Below are 16,521 nucleotides of genomic sequence, written 5' to 3' on the forward strand. Positions count from 1 at the left end.
ACACCGTCGGCGTTTCGCTTGCTTTATTATCATAATCCGCGAGCTAATGGAAACCGACGGCAATTTATTGTTTGGCGATCCCAGCTGTCGTTTTAAATGACGAGATGCAATTTGAATGCCATCAACTTCAATTAATTACCTGCATTAGCCCGTGTAATGACGTGCGGCTTAATTCGAAACACATGGCGACAGATGATTTTAATTCCGAATGAGTCACGCCGGCTAATTAAATTGTGTGCTCGGTCTGCGAAAAATAAGGTGCAATGAAAAAAAATTGAGGTCGTAAAATTTTATTATGAAATAGACGCAGCTAAGGGTGGATCTGCTTAACTGCAAAATTTGTCATTTTAATGGAGCTCGATTCACTTGAAAGCCGCGGTGTTTAATTTTTTTGGCTTAATAACCAATTAGGCGGCGCTTGCTTTGAAATTAGACTGTGCCAAGGTGGCGTTAACAGGCCAGCACACTAAAATAGATTTACATTTTTATTCACCGTTAAGCTTTAATTAAAATTCTGTTGCAGAATAATCCATGATATAATTTTTTTTGGAAAAGAGATTTCTCTATTTTTTTTTCTTTTAGATTTTCTATATTTACGATCTTATATTGCCCTAAAATTTTCTTTACTTCTTCTCACAATCAGTCTTTCCATTTCCATGTAACTCTGAATAGGATTAGAAGAAAACGGTTGTGTCAAAATAATTCACAGACTTAACTTGAACTATACATGATTTATTATTATTATTCTAAAGTCATGCAGCTTTTCCAAGATTTTTTTAATTGAATTTTACAATTTTTTCCTTATTTTTGCTTTGAAGGATACACATTGTATTGCGGTAACATAAATATTAAAAGTGAAAGGAAATCTTTGCATCAAAAGTACACTTATTATTAATAAGAGAAAAACAGCTTATCATTTTTTTATCATCTCAAAACCAAGAGAAAAAAATTCAAAATTCATATGAAATCTGAGTGTTCATATAAATTTGTGTCATTTGCAAATGAAAGAAGTGAACCAAAATTTAGGCGCGTTAGCCGGCCATAATGAGAAATGTGAAACCGTAGTTAATGACGCAGCATTAAATTTATAGAACATAGTTTTTTCGCAGCTCAATGAGTTTTCGTAAAATAATGAGGTCCCACCAGTGTAATACGTATAGTACATATCACTGGACAATAATCGCCCGCTTTCACACCAAGCTTCATGGGTCGAGTTCACGCCCTGAGACTCTCCAAGCAAGATTCCAATGAATTGGTCATTTGCTAAAATAAAAATTGTATTATATTTTTATTTTAAAATATCGCAAAAAACTTATAGCGCAAGTAAATATTTAGCATGGAAATAAAACCAATCCTTAGCTGTGCAATTGCTTTCCATTTTATAAACTCACCGTGATAACTAACAAGTTGAGCGAATTCTGGTTGAGTTGGTTCCCACAACTTTTTCCCGAGGGCGCAGCAATAAGAATATGCACCAACAGCATCCTTCATAATCAATTATTAACAAAATTTCCTTCTTGTGAACATATAAACTATGTACATATCCAGACGTTAAAGTATATATATCATTAGCTTTAAACAATGGCTGGCCTGGTGTGTATCTGTCTGTCAAAGTACCATTCACAGCTGCAAAAATGGAATTGTAATCTTTTTTTATTAATTAAATAATCAACAAGAAGTTAATACTTGAATTATTTGCATTTAGTTCCGCAATAAGCACAGGCTTGAAAAAAAATATTTTATAAGAATTATTATTTATAATAAACTAATACATCTGCAACACAAGGGTAGTTGTCCCTCAAATAACAATCACGCGCCACTTTGACGCACGGCACTGGAGGCAACAACTTAATTGAAATTGATGCAATTTGTCAGATTTTGAGAGTAATTATTTGGCCATCTCACGTTAGTATTATTGCCCATATTATTTTGAACTATATTGCTTATGACATCTGGTGCTTTGTCTTGGCCGCATTTGAAGATTTCATGAGCCAGCACGCACTCGTTATCTGCCTCTAAAATTGTTGTTTTTTTTAAGCATAGTACCGATAGTGTATAAAATAAAATAAAACTTTTCCCGCCACATTCGTCGTAAGCTACGAAACTTTGCTGCAATTTCACCGGCTCCTCTTGGACGGCGAGTTCAATTTGTCTCAAAGTTTCGATGGCGTCCAATCCCCCAGTGGTAAACTTTGTCACAACAAAAGATTGATTAAAAAATTGAAATACTTGAAGTTGTTACCATTCCAACTTCAACGCCAATGCATTTTATAAAGCACTATTATATTCAATAAGAATAATTAGTATTGATAAATTAATATTGTTCAAACCTTCAAATTAAGTGAAATATTCAAAGTTGGAAAAACTGTTAAATTTAGAAGGACGTCGATGTCCGCTAAGATTAGACAGCTATTTATTAAATGTACACTTTTAAGATATTGAAAATAACATTCTTTTATGTTCCAAATTTCGGCACATTCCGTTTGCATTGCCTTTCCTGGAGTTCCTTCCTTCCTGATTTCACACAGAAAAGTTTTATTGTTCATGCAGTTAGAGGATATTAATTCCAATGGAGCGCTTCTATTTTGTTTAATTTCTATGGCGACGCAGTCAGAGTTGGAAATCGGATGTCCGGATTTCCAACGAATTTCATTTTGCACAAATGGCTTGCGCAGCGAACACCAACGGTGTTCCCCATCGCATCCCTGATCCGTCCCTGAAAGCCACAGGTCACCTTTGGCTGCGGTAGAAAATTCTGCAATGCACATAATATTTTTATTTAATAAAAACCATGAAGCTCTTTGAATCAGCTACGCTTATTTATCCTTGAAATGCAATCCAATTTCCCAATGGATTCTGCCGAGGCCAAAGACAGACCAACATCGCAACATTTTTTCCAGGCTGAGGACCAATTAGTCTATAGTTTTTAGTAGTTTTGAGGAATGCCAATGTTTTTAATGCAATTTAAAATCGTTTACTGCATCTCCATAAAATAGAAAATTTCTCCCGCAATTGCTAATCCACGTGCCGTAAGAGTTGAAATCTTATTTTTTTCTTTATGTTATAAATAATTTTTTTTCAGAACTTAATATTCATACTATCCAATTGGTTTCCATTAAAAAGGCTAGTCTGAAATTTCATATATTTTTAAGAGCGCAGATAAATTTGGGTTAGCTACATTCCGTGGGCAATCGTCGTTTGGACACGTCGCAACACATGCAGGCAATGGAGTTGTCCGAGGTGCCTTTAATTTTTTTTTATCATAATAATATGAAAAAATAAATATTTAATGATAGATACTTTGCAAGCAAAAATGTATTTCCCGGTGCAATTCCGATCAGTTAGAATGGCACCTGTGTCATTTGCCGTGAATCGCAAGTGAACGCAGTTTTCATTTCCTCTTTCATTGTCAGGTTGGCCTTTTTCCCACACGAGTTGTTTATCAAAAATTGTCGTTCCGGTTGGCTCGCAAAATGAAAATTGTGCCGGGGATCCTTTTTGCGTTCCTGAAGTCCAGTAATTAAAATTGCCCTTCCAAGTCCCTATTTTTAATTCATTAAAATAGACACGTAGTAATTATTTCTAAATAAACCATTTGTCAATTTCGTCAAGCAATTTTGTTCACTCAGCGAGTCGATGTTCAGAGGTTCCATTCCCAGGCTGCAGCAAAGGTCCCAATTTTCCGCCCAATAAACCTAGTGTCAATTTTAAAGTTGGGATTTAATCTACTTTATTTGTCTTTTACTGGACGATTGCCAAGTAAATAGGTGAAATTGCAAACGTCAAACCAAAGTCCAAGTTTGCTCCGATCTAATTTATTTAATTAAGTTGTAAAATCTTGAAAGTCAAAAGCTGCTTCTTAATACCCTTTAGAACTCCCTTAACATCAAAAAGGGAAGCCTTGTAAAAATTTATTATTATAACTTATTGAATTATTCTGACAATGAAAAGAATTTCAAGATTAGTACATTTTTTGAGCACGTAATAGGGCATTCGACTGTAAATTCACAAATGTACAGTAACGCATCGCTACACTTTTTGTGCAGCATCCCTGTCGTGCTACCCGTGTTTTGCAGAGCAAGGCACCTCTCCTGGTCAGAACTCGCATTTCGCGTGAGCCAGAATTTGGCTGCTTCCACCAAATTTATCGAAGTTATTTCTGAATTGCACCAGGCGTATTTTCCCGCTAAATTGCACCCCTCGTCCTCATTAGAACCACTGGTCCAGTAAGAATTTTTTGCTTTATTATTTTTCACATATTATTTAAAAATGGTTATATTTATTAAATCGATAATACTCTTTGATGAGGAAAAACAGTCCATTTCACTAAGAGAATTGATCGCCAGAAGTGTCATATTCCTCGATTTGCACCTCAAAGCTGCCTCATTACGTGTTACCTTGAGTAGGATGATTGAATTTCAATATTTTAAAAGAAGATTTTACACCTACGCTTTCGTTGGAAATGAAATATTTTCTGCCACAACTTAACGCTGTCACAGCTCCGTCAGCTGAAAAGGGTCAATGAATAATAATAAATGAATTTTTTTACGGATTCTGTGTTCTATAAAATAATTGCATGAAAATTTAATTTAATGAAAAAAAACACCAACTTTCTATCAATAAATTGAATATAAAAGTAACAACAACAAGGAACTTTATTTCTTTACTTATTAATAGATTAAAAAGCATACCGGCAGGTTTTGGAGTTTTTGCCTAGGAAAGCATACATATAATAATGGTAATGAATTTTTCTAAATGTAAAATTAAAAATTACCTGCACAGCAGCAGTATACGCTTGACATGATAGAATGCACGGCTGCAAATTTGCGAATTGAACTTGAATAATTATATTTTTAGATAACACAGACGTACTGCAACAGTGGTTGTGGTTATTATGGTTGGTGTGGTTGGTGGCAAAGTGAAACTTTGAGATGTTTGAGGACCAGTAATTGCCAGGATAGAAATAGTAGATACTGCAGAAGAAGAAAGTTTGGTTGAATCCTGGTTTGTGGTTCCTAAGGAAGACCCTGCCGAAGTTGGGAAGACGCTAGTAAACATTGTTGGTTGTGAGTTTGGATTGTTTGCATTTGTCATAAAAATAGCATTTCCGGGAGGCGTCAGAGTATCATTTCCAACTCCAGAAATTGCGCTTGAAGTTGTTTCTAATTGTGCGTTGGTTTGTTTAGTAAAATCAACGGCAACTGGTTGGTTCGAATTTGGCTGAGTCACAACAATTGTGGAATCATTTCCCCCTGGTTCAGTGAGACCATCAATAGGAGATGAAGTTGTTGTCTCCTTCACAACAGCTTCACTAACTTGAGAATTTTCACTTGGCGCTTTACAATGTAAATTGATGGATTTTTCTTTTTATTTGAAAATAATAAAAAACCATTACATGTATTCTGAGCATCACTAGAAGTTGAACCACTCAATATAAATTTTGTGGTTTGTTTCAATTTGTCTTTTGGCTAATAATTTAAATTTCAAATTAGAGACAAAAATAAGTTTATGAATAGACAAAATTTTCTTTCACCTGATTGACTGTAGTTAAAACGTTCGTTTTGTTTTTCCCAAGACATTTAGTGAGACCGCAACATCTAATTATGCGATTCCTACGCTGGACCAATTTTCTCAGAGGTAGTAGAATAGGTGCTGCTCTTTTAACTTAAATTAATCCCAATGTAAAAATAAAAATCAATTCATCACCATTGTTTGCATTTTTAGGAATAGACATTTTAAATATCTTGACTGCATTGTCCTTACCAAATTAAAATCGCTCAGTTATTGACATTGGAAATTATTTACTATCAACTCACTTTCTTATTCGCAGCACCAACAAGGTAAATGGTACTTAAGAGCACTATCGCAGTAGAAATTTTCATTGCTTGTCCTTACCGAGTTTCAAATGTATGTGACGATTGACTTTTATGATGACATTTAATGATTCAGGAAGTGAGGCACGAGCGCATTGCGTCCTTGCTTATTTGATTCATTTCAAAGAATTATAATGCATATACGGAAGTAGGCAGGCTATTCATCATTTCAATTTATTGGGACAAGACCACAGAAACATCCGGAGGGCAACAGAAGCGTAAATGCATATTTCACTTAATATTTGCGGCAGTAGTAGAGACAATCAATAATTATTAATTATGGTGCTAGAAGTGTTAGAATTGTTTTTAAATTTTGCGTTATAGCCCTAAATTTATTTAAAACAAAAATTTGGAAAAAAATCGGGTACGTTTTTAATTCAAAAGTTCATTTGTGAAAATTTAAGTTTTTTGTGAAAGTTAGATTAAGATCACTGTATAGTCTGGCAAGACTATGCTTTAAAATCGTTGTCAATATCATTATGATCTAACTATACATAGTAGAATACTAAAAACCAAAATTACAATATAAAACCAATCTTGTGTAATTTTCAAAGATTATTTCAACGCATTTTACTTTGCAAATCAAATAATAAATTTTAATAATTGTGCAATTACTTGAATGCCGTAGCAGGTTGGCTGAATTTGAGTTCGTCGTTGGCGGGAATTCATTAGCGCGTGAATTATTAACGGCGCGCTAAACGTTATCCGTGGGTGTTGTACGCGCTGCAAGTGATGTGTTATTTAATTTCACGCAAATTGGAAAACAGGTGATTTGCATTTCTCCGGGCAAAGGCGCACCGGGCAAAGGAGCAATCTATTATCATTAGACTGGCGGGCGAATTTATTAGGCGGCGGCTTATAAATTTTACCATTCCGCCCCGGAGTGTGCGATTCAATTAAGTCGGCGGGGCCGCCATTGCTCGCTCGCTCGCACAGCTTCATTATTTCACATCGATTTTAACACGGAAAAAAAACGCAGCGGCAGGTCCGCAGAGGAAAGAGGCGGTCGGCCGATCGTGTTTCTCTCTCTTTTTTTTTATTTCATCTGGCGAGAGAGCGGCGAAATTAACCTGTAAAGAGGCGCATGCAGCCGGCTGCTGATTCGCCACTATCGATTTTATTTCTCTCTTTACCTTTTGCTTGTCCCTCATCGAGCCGCGTCCCAGCACAGCCATTTTCGTCATTGTCTCCTCTTGCAATCTCTTCATCGAATTTCCTTTGGGACCCAGCAGCTTGCCCACAAAATTGAACTGAAACAGAGAGACAAGGCGAAATTTTCACTACATGCACTTGAGCGTCACGTATATTGGTTTTTGCATGCGACAAAATCTGTTCTGCGGTTTGCTGAACGAGCCTGAGCAGGCGGATTCTCGTTCATGCTGGAATGACCTTCAATGCAATTTTCCTTATATAATCAGGAAAATGATTTGATCCGAAAAGTTGGGGCGGTGAAATTTATCACATATGGAAGAAAAATAGTTTTGTCAAAAGAATTATTTTAAAACTTAAAATTATTATAATTAGAAATGTGATCTATATTTTATTTAGTATTTTAAAACTTAAAGCAACAATACACATGCAGTTGATTGAAAAAATATGATAACGCAAAATCTCAAAGCTTTTTATGTATTTCTATTTAACGCAACAATTATTTTTGGATTATATTGTTACAAAATTTATCCTTTTATGCATTAATAAAATCATGTATAATTGTTAAATGCTTCAAAGCCTGGGGGGAGTAATTATGTCAAGTATTTAAAATTTATTATTAATGAATTAAGAAAAAGTGATAGTAACAAAAAATTAATGAAGGAATACCAATTTATACTGGTTGACAATCTTACAATTAGAGTATCAGATATATTTAAAGATTATCTTGACCAAATTGCACTGCGGTTTATAGTTATTTTTATAAATAACAATAATAAGTTATTTTTATAAATAACTATAATCATATAAAAAAAAATACCAGTAAATCGTGATGCTAAATGTTGCACTTATCTAGCCACCTTGAAACTCCTCATTTATGTAAATTCCCCTTAAAGTGAATTTTCATTACTTTTTATACTCTAATTTTTTTAAATTTGCCACAGATTCAAATATGGCCTCATTTTGATAATTTGCTATTCAACTTAAAAGAAAGCTGATCTTCCAGAATTTGGTCGTAAATTCACCAGTGCTTAACTCTCAAAGATCACTAATTTCTTGCGGGGCACCCTGTAAAATTATTCATAAAAATGTTTTTTTTTTCATTTTTTCTTAAGAGGTATTAGGAAATCAAGAGTAAAAACAGCACCAAATTCCTAATGACCACTGATGGTGGTTGTGGCGGCCGTCACTAGTCATTTGTACGCCTCGCATTTAAATTTCGCAAAATGTAATCAGTGGCGAACACTCGGAGAATTTAGTACGGAATTACTCATGCATATTTTACCTTGCACACGCACGCCCGCAGTATTAAATAAATTTTCTGCGAAACTTGTTGGCTGGAAAAATTAAATTTGTGCAAATCGGAGTCACGCAGCGGCTGCCGTCGGGCGCAGAGACTGATCAAAGTTGGCTCTCGTGAATAAAACCACACATTCGTGTGCAGACGAGGCTAACCCCAAAGCCGGGCCAAAAACTGGCGATGTCATGTGCTTTTGACGACGCACCGCGTTTGATCTCGAAAGAGCCGCCGCGTGCCGTGCAGGCTGCATACGTATGGACGAATTTGTTTCGACGAGACCGCAGAAATAACATACCCGGAACTCATGCGTATTATTACTGTTTATTGCTCTGAGGTGAGCCTTGGTGGAGCAAAACAAAAACACACCCCATCACCAGCGAGAGAACAGGCAACTTGGAGGGAAGGGGAGAGAGTTAATTACAGAAGCACCTCACCCATACACCCCGGGTATATATCTCTCTCTCGAGTGCTCGTCCGTCGGAATTACGGCTTTTTTGTTGCGGAATTTAGGGGCCCTTTTGAGACACATCATTTGGCAGTGAAGCACAAAAGCAAGCAAGAAGAAGTGTCGGTGCAGGTGTCACGACCGGCCCTTCCCCTGTTATCGATTTCCTTTCCTGCTCTCCCGCTCGGCGGTTCTCTGCTAAAAAATGCATCATTTTTTCTACAAAATACGACACTGCTTTCTTTTCCTTTGGCATAACATGCTGACGTGGGCGTAAACAAGTTGCCTTCAATATTTGATGGAAAAGATGCGGCGTATTTTCGGATATTTCTATATATTATTTGTATTCTTTGCGGTCAGCACAAGTAAATTGCCTCGTCTCTCTCCCCATTCTTGTGTATATCCGACCGCTTTTATTCAATTGACCTGATATGTAAATGCGTGGCTCTCCTCGAGAGTCGCCAGGCTTGAGGTAGATTTTATCGAGATGCTGATCAGGTACGCGCGACGTGGATTGGGCCAATTTGGTTTGAAATGAAAATTATACCCCACTCGACTGCCACCACAATAGCAGGCAAAGCGCTCTCTCCAAAACTAAATTGGTGCCACCTTGAACACAGTAATTTTTCTCCCTGCAGCATACAGATTTGGAGATTTGTTTTTACACAGCGTTGACACGGAAAGAAACTAGTACTAAAATAATATTTGATATACCAAAAATTTTATTACAAAAGGACTTTTAACTTTAAAGTGACTTTATTTAATATTTCATATCTTCTGATTCAATTTGCTGAGATATTTTAATTTAAAATCTTCCAATAATTGAATTTAAACAATGAGACTTAACAAAGTGGATAAAAAAAAAAAAAAAAACAATAATCCCTATAAACATTTTCTCACTAAAATTACCAATTTTGCAAATAAAATATATTTTAATTTATATTAGTTTTTGCCAACTAGTGAAATCGAATAAAATGAAATTAAACTTTAAAGATAAATTAGGCGGTTTTAATAAATCATAATACATTCACTTCCCAGAAACGTGCACGAATTAATAAATTAAGCAAGCTATATCTGTCAACAAAGATTTATTGGTTCTTTTTGCTAAACTAAACAGAAGCTATTTTCGTTTTTGCCTTTTCTTATAACTCCAAAGTAATGCTTTCTTTTAAAACCCTTTTTATGGAACATTTCTGGCAAGAACGAAATTAATTATCCCCAGCAGTCTGAGTGACATAAAAACGAAACTGCAAGCCACGAAAAATGATCAATCCAACCGTAAACTTTTAATGTGCGGCACAAAGCACTCCTTATTTTTATTCCAACTCTGGCCTCGTCTTTACTCGGGAAATTTACTCGCTGGCGCACTGCTCACATCTCTCGCCTAGAATTTAAGGCCGTCGGCGCTCGAATAAATTCTCAAAGTTGCACGCAGAAATTTTTTGTCCGACTGAAAACGTCTGGACGAATTTTATCCGATGTCTCTACTAGTCTGTACGATTTGGTCAGATAAAATTGTAGTTTTAGAACTTCTAAAAACAAAACGTATGCCCTGTCCGTTTCAGTCGGACAGATTTTTCCAAACGCTGTAAGATCTGATACAGTGTACGGCTTTGCGCTGCTACTGCAGCCAATTTCAAAACTGCTAGAATGTCCGAGTTGGAAACGGACAGGCTATCCAAGAAACCTGTAACCGCGCTTCTCGAGAACAAAGGATAGCCTTTCGGGGGGAGGTTTTGGCGACAGGCAAGCACTCAGGGTCTGGGGATTTTCGATAATTTTCGATATCCCAGGCATTTCTCAGGTTTGAAAACACCAACGGTCACTTCAGCGTCAGTCGAGAGAGCTCTCTTCACAAGGAAAGATCTGTGTTGCGGAGAGAAAAATTGAAAACTCAACGAAAAACTTCTATAATTGGTAAGAAATTTAGTAAAATGAATATAAAAAAAGTATGTTGAAATAATTTTGACTTTCTGACTTGCAGAAAATTTCCACATTCTGGCCTCAACTGCGACGCTCGCAAAATGATAATACGTCTCCTGGTGCAAGTTATTATAGAAGAACTAGAAATGAACATCAACTACCAGGTAATATTTTTCAAATTTTTCTCTCCGTTTTATTTTTTTTTTTTTCAATAAATTTAGAATATTATATTTTATAATTTTCTTTCCTTCAAACTTCAAAGCAAAAATTTTAACGTGAGGAATGCATTGTTTCAGAAAGAGCTGCTTGGCTTCACCGTGGATATTTACTACCAGAAAAAAAACCCACTAGAGTTTGACATGAAATCTGAGAAAATCAAGCAATCAAAATCATCTCTATAGCTTGGGCACATCTCTGGAAAAGCGCGAGTGCAAGAAGATGAACTTTTCCTCAGAACGTTAAGTAGTACTGTTCCGGAAATCCGGTTTCATTTATTCAGTAAAAAAAAATAATACTTATACATTTTTATAAATCAATGTGTGAAGCAAAATTTTTCTGTGGTTGTCGTTTTCAAATGCTTGATTTTTCAATACCTCTAAAGCAATTTTTTTATTGATAATTGTCTCAAAAGTGCTGTGTTATTTTCTCTTTCAAATATGCATATCAAAACTTAATTTCAACAACTTTTGCAGTTTGTTACTTGTATTTTGCTATTTCCTTGTGTTATTTTGTACTTTGTGAATTTTTGTGTAAATAAATATTTCTATACTGAAATTATCCATGCATTATTTACTTGTACCATATATACAATTAAGAAAACGCAAAGAGCAAGAAATAATAAACGAAAGGAACAGAATAGTGAAGTCGGACAATTTGTCCGAGTTGGGTCGTAAGCGCGTTGCGTTCTCCTCTCATTTAATCCAGGCAACCCAACTCGGACAAAATAGGAGAGTTGAAAGCGTACAGAGCTTCTGAGCGCGGTCTCCTATCTCATATGTTTTTCGGCGTAAACATTTTCCGATTCTCAATACAGACAGAGTAACCGCTTTTTTTCTTAAGTCATTTTTTAGAAGTTTGAAACGGACAGACTAGTAGTTAGGTCGGACAAAAAATTTCTGCGTGTGGTATCCAAGATCGGTAAATTTGTCAGCACCACAGCAGCAGTGCGCTAAGTGAGAATATTTACTTCTGAACGGCGGCGGCGGGCGCGCGAAAAGTTCTGCTTAAACGAGCAAATGAATTATGAGCGGTGAAAAAAGTTGAACGTAAAGAAAAGAAAAACTCGCACTTTAATATAACCAAAAGTTGGCTCGCGATCGAAAAAAAAATGTAGACGCGTACCTACAAATACCACGGATGAGCCCAATCAGATCTCAAGATAGTTGAATATTTTTGTTGGTTTTCATCCATTAAATAAAAAGAATAGCCAATAAATAGTTATGTTCATTATTTATGAATTTATTCTATTGAGTTTGCGTTTTAGGTAAAATATAAAATACTTTGAAATAGGCAGTTGTTCAAAAATGGGTGGAATTTTGTAAAAAAAATTACAATTCCAAACGTTGCCCATCCGTGCCTACAAATATAATCTCTTGAACGAAAATAAATGTTTCAGAAAGCAAGCAAGGGACATTCAATTGTTGGTGACCGAGTATAACAAAGGATAATAAAACGGCAAACAAAAATCGTCAGGGGAGTGCTGGTGCTCACCGCTGCGGCTCGCCCGGGTCATTTTTCCAAAAAATTAATTCCGCCCCGGTCCTGCACGCTTAACGATCATACGCGGCCATCATGTCCGTTTATGCGCGAGAGCCGCTCGGTGCGTTTTATTAGCACAACAAAAGTAGCAACGACGCAGCCCAATTTGACGCAGCTTGAATTGTGTTTGATGTGCGCTTTGTTGCGTGAGATGCCCATTCAATCATACGGGATAATGCGCGGGCATCGAGCTCCTCTGTTAATACCACTGCAGTGGAACGACCGCAGAACATAAAAGAACACGAAGGAAAGTTTCCCTGTATTTCTTTGAAAAAAAAAGTGGAAAATTCTCCCGGGGACTGTAAAGCACTCGGAAAAGTAATTAAGAGAGTTAAAGTGGATAAGAAGTCTACCCCTGATTTCTTTCTGACTTAAATTCAAGTTAATGACAGAAAGAAATTATGAATTTGCGTCGCTTGACAAAAAATTTATCTGACAATGAAACTTGATTTTAAAAGCTCCAAGGGCAAGTTTTCCTCAAATAAATATGACATTGTTCAATCTTTCAAGTGCTTACAAAAATGTATTATGGACAATCCACAACATTTTATTAAGGACCTCATATTACCTCATATATTATGTATGATTTTTTAAATTTGCAAACAACATAAATTTACAATAAATTTATATTTATTTATTTATTATGTATTTTATAATATTTATTAAAATATTTTCTCTACTATTATTTATATTAGAACAATTTATGTATTTTAAAGTGAATTGAGTTTTTGTAATATTCTTGAATCTTTTAAACCGAAATTCCGGGAATAGCCCTTAAAGATTATTATTTCGTTTTAAATTTAAATTTATTTAACATAACAACCGAGCACATAAAGATCATATCATAACATCTCTTGAGAGGTAATCCTGCATGACACCGAGAAAAATTTGGCATCATTACATTTTTATTGTAAATAAAATCAATTCATTTAAAACTATACTCAAATTTAATAAAAAAAAAGCCTTACAGGACTTTAAATCACACCGAAATTGGTACCACATCCTCCAAATTGCATTTGAAATAGTACTGATCTTCTTGAAATTTACACAAATTACTGAATTCCAAACTCTGGCCATCAATTTCATGAGTTTTTGTTTTTACGCAGCTCATCAATGTGGTCATTATTTTCCATCAGTCGGCTCAAGAGGATTTGACCCTTCTATCTAACTTTAGTTTAAAAACTGTGGATGAATTTTTTGTTGGAAGCTTTCAAAGATTTAGATTTAAAAGTTTGTTATTAGAACGGAGAGAAGGATTGATATACCAGCTAATTACCCCACAACAGAGCGGAGAGTTTCTTAATGAGAGAAAGAGTCGTCAGCAGGCGGGGCGATCAATCTCACTCAGCTTTGCTGTGCAGCAAGTGGAGCGCGAGAAAGGGAGGATTCTCTGAAATAATAATCTTTGGCCGCAAGATGGATTTTCCAGAGTGCTTTTGTAATTGCTTTTGAAGAGCCGCGGATGGAAATGTAACACATAATTGAAAATTGGCTCTGATGAAAAAAAAATAGAATGGGAAACTTTCTATGTACACACCAGGATGATATCAATCGATAAACCGCAAATTGCTGCGCTTATTCTGGCCACTTTTCAGATTGCGTGGGGTTTAATTAGACAGAACCGAGTGCGATGAGACTTTAAGCACCGAGAGAAATGGCGTCGTTACGCAGCTTTCGTTAAAAGCCTGTAAAATTTCCAACCTGCCTAATTAAGACGTTATTAAAAAGAAGCAGATTTTTAAGCAAGACGAATTTTCATATTCATAGAGAAAATTAATCGTCGCGATTAAAGAGTCAATTAAGTGGGAATTATGGCACGCGCGCGAAACAAAGCAAAGGGGAGCGTCACTCTGGGGTTAAAAACGACTGCTTTTTGCCGCCATAATAATTAAAGAGCAGAAGACAAATACGTTCGGCGAAAGAAGTGGAAATGATTGAGCACCAGCGTGGCTGCTTGGCCTAGCTGCGAGCAAAAAGAGCCGCGCCGAAAAGTTGCCTCCCCCGTGAGAGAGGCGAGCAAAATACTGATGAGCTTCTCGCACATTTAATTTCTCCGAGGACTTCAGCGAGTCGGCGAGAACGGGCTCTGCAGGCACAATTTTGGTTCTTGTGCCAATGAAATAATACAAAGTCCAGGAAAAGGTCTAATCGAATTTCTTTATCCAAATTTAATCCCTGACGTCTATTTTAGAGAAATGAAAGACGCCTTTTAAATTTATTGGCAGGGGTGGGGGAATAACTTAATATTCCCAAACTATTCCAAGGATCATTTATGCTAAATTATTTAATTTGGAAACCTTTGAATTGTGAATTATTCACAAAATTGTTTAAATTTAATTTTTTTTCAGAATTAAAATGTAGAATTACAATTATTTGGCCTTTTCAATGCTGCAAAATAATTCTAATAAAATGCATTACCTTTACAAGGATTGAAATGCAGGGGATGGAAATGAAAATAAAAATTTCATGGTTTAGATATCCTGATTGACCTCTCTCTGGTCTGTAACGACTATAATGTTTTTTTTTTAAACAATTGACCGATTGACTAGTTTTCAAAGTTTTCTAAGCGGACAACATCTTTAAATTTGTCCAAAATAAAATTTATTTTCGTTATTCAAAGTTCTAATGGGATCTCTATTATGAAAGTTTTATTTTTTTTTTCACCCTTTTGAATTATTCAATAATTAAAATAATTAATGAAATTTGATATGTTTTGAAAGTTATCTACTCAAATGAGCTTTGAGGACGTGGAAAAAGTTGTATTCCTTTCCCCCATGAGGGAATATTAGAGCAAAATTGCAGTTTGCAGCCCTTTATGTGAAAAATGAAACAGCGAGCAGAGAGCTCGTAACAAAAACATTGCGGAACTTTGACGATCAAAATCGATAGGCCGCCAGAGAGGGTACATGCAAATAAAGTCCAATTAATGCAGATGTGTATTGTCACCGACTTATGAATAAACGCGGAGCTAATTACAAGCCTGGCCGGGTGAGCAACGGAAACCGTTGCCCGACGGAGCAGGTACGGATCCTGCAGCGAACGTGACGTTTTTTTGCTCAGGTCTCGGACGGGTAAACAGCGTTTAAGGCCGACGCAGCTGCCGCCGCCGGGGGCGAGCTCCAATTGACTCGCAGTCTGTCTTCATTGTGCTCCCTCGCTATAGCTGAGCCTGAAAATCAGCAGACTTGCTTTCGCTCAAAATGCAGGGTGTTTTGTCTCCGCGAGCCTCATTGTTTGCGCGCCCTGCTGCGTACTTTTGTGACACATTCTCTCGCAAAACACCGACCGACGAGCAGATTTTCGCGTAGAGAGGGTGCGTGTGCCCCACTCGCTTTCACAATAAGCGCCATTGCGACCCTCGCGCCACTGCTAAAAACATGGGATTTACCTCTGGTGCTGTCTTGTAATCTCCTCTTCAGCCCTTGCTTTGAACTGCAATTTTTATTTCATCCCACCCGCATCAAGATTTTGCTTCAGAAGAGAGGCAAAATGGTCTTTTCTCTTAAGCACAGGGCCATCAAGTGATTTTCACCATTTTCGCTGAAGTAAAAAATGGCGCTAATGTAGAATAATACAGCTTTGAAATAAATTTTAGCTCCTTGTTATTATTTGTAAATGGTAATTCCCTTGAGATATTTAAAATATAATTACAATAAATAGAACCGATTCATCAAAAATGAAAAAGTCATTTTAAAATCAGTTTTAGCCATGTTAGTAACCATAAAAATTTTAACTGTACAACTTGCATTTTAAAATTGAAAACAAAATTATGCTGTTATGCTAAATTTCATAATTTTTTCTCAATCTTAAGCAAAGTTAAATTTATTCAGCTATTGATTTTTATTGCTATACGCAGAGTGCATAAAAATTAACTCATGCATTTATATATGTTAGTTTTAAGGTTAATTTTGACTATTTACAGATCAAATTTATTATTATTTAATTAAAGCTACTTTTTGTCAATCCTCCAAAAAATTAAAGTCAAATAATTCTTACAATCTAGTATTTTATTTTACAAATTTTGTAGTGTCTTATTTATTTTCATTTAGAATGATAAAAAATATCCATGGTCA

The 16,521-nt window shown here is 35.9% G+C and overlaps 1 protein-coding gene and 1 long non-coding RNA gene across 2 annotated transcripts in view; both read right to left on the reverse strand.

The window, feature by feature from the left end:
• LOC132193999 (KH domain-containing, RNA-binding, signal transduction-associated protein 2-like) overlaps positions 1-16,521 on the reverse strand; it is a 125,408-nt gene that overhangs the window by 14,165 nt on the left and 94,722 nt on the right. The window contains exon 4 of the mRNA XM_059615059.1: positions 7,007-7,123. Coding sequence (XP_059471042.1) covers positions 7,007-7,123 — 117 coding nt within the window. The remainder of the gene's footprint in view (positions 1-7,006; positions 7,124-16,521) is intronic.
• LOC132194324 (uncharacterized) lies at positions 1,002-1,626 on the reverse strand. Its single transcript, XR_009441536.1, has 3 exons — positions 1,541-1,626; positions 1,392-1,485; positions 1,002-1,263 (listed from the first exon to the last, which is right to left on the reverse strand). It is a non-coding gene; the product is annotated as an uncharacterized LOC132194324 (long non-coding RNA).

This window comes from Neocloeon triangulifer, unplaced genomic scaffold (assembly GCF_031216515.1).
Source record: "Neocloeon triangulifer isolate White Clay Creek 2 clone unplaced genomic scaffold, ASM3121651v1 ptg000001l, whole genome shotgun sequence".
Lineage (NCBI taxonomy): Eukaryota > Metazoa > Arthropoda > Insecta > Ephemeroptera > Baetidae > Neocloeon > Neocloeon triangulifer.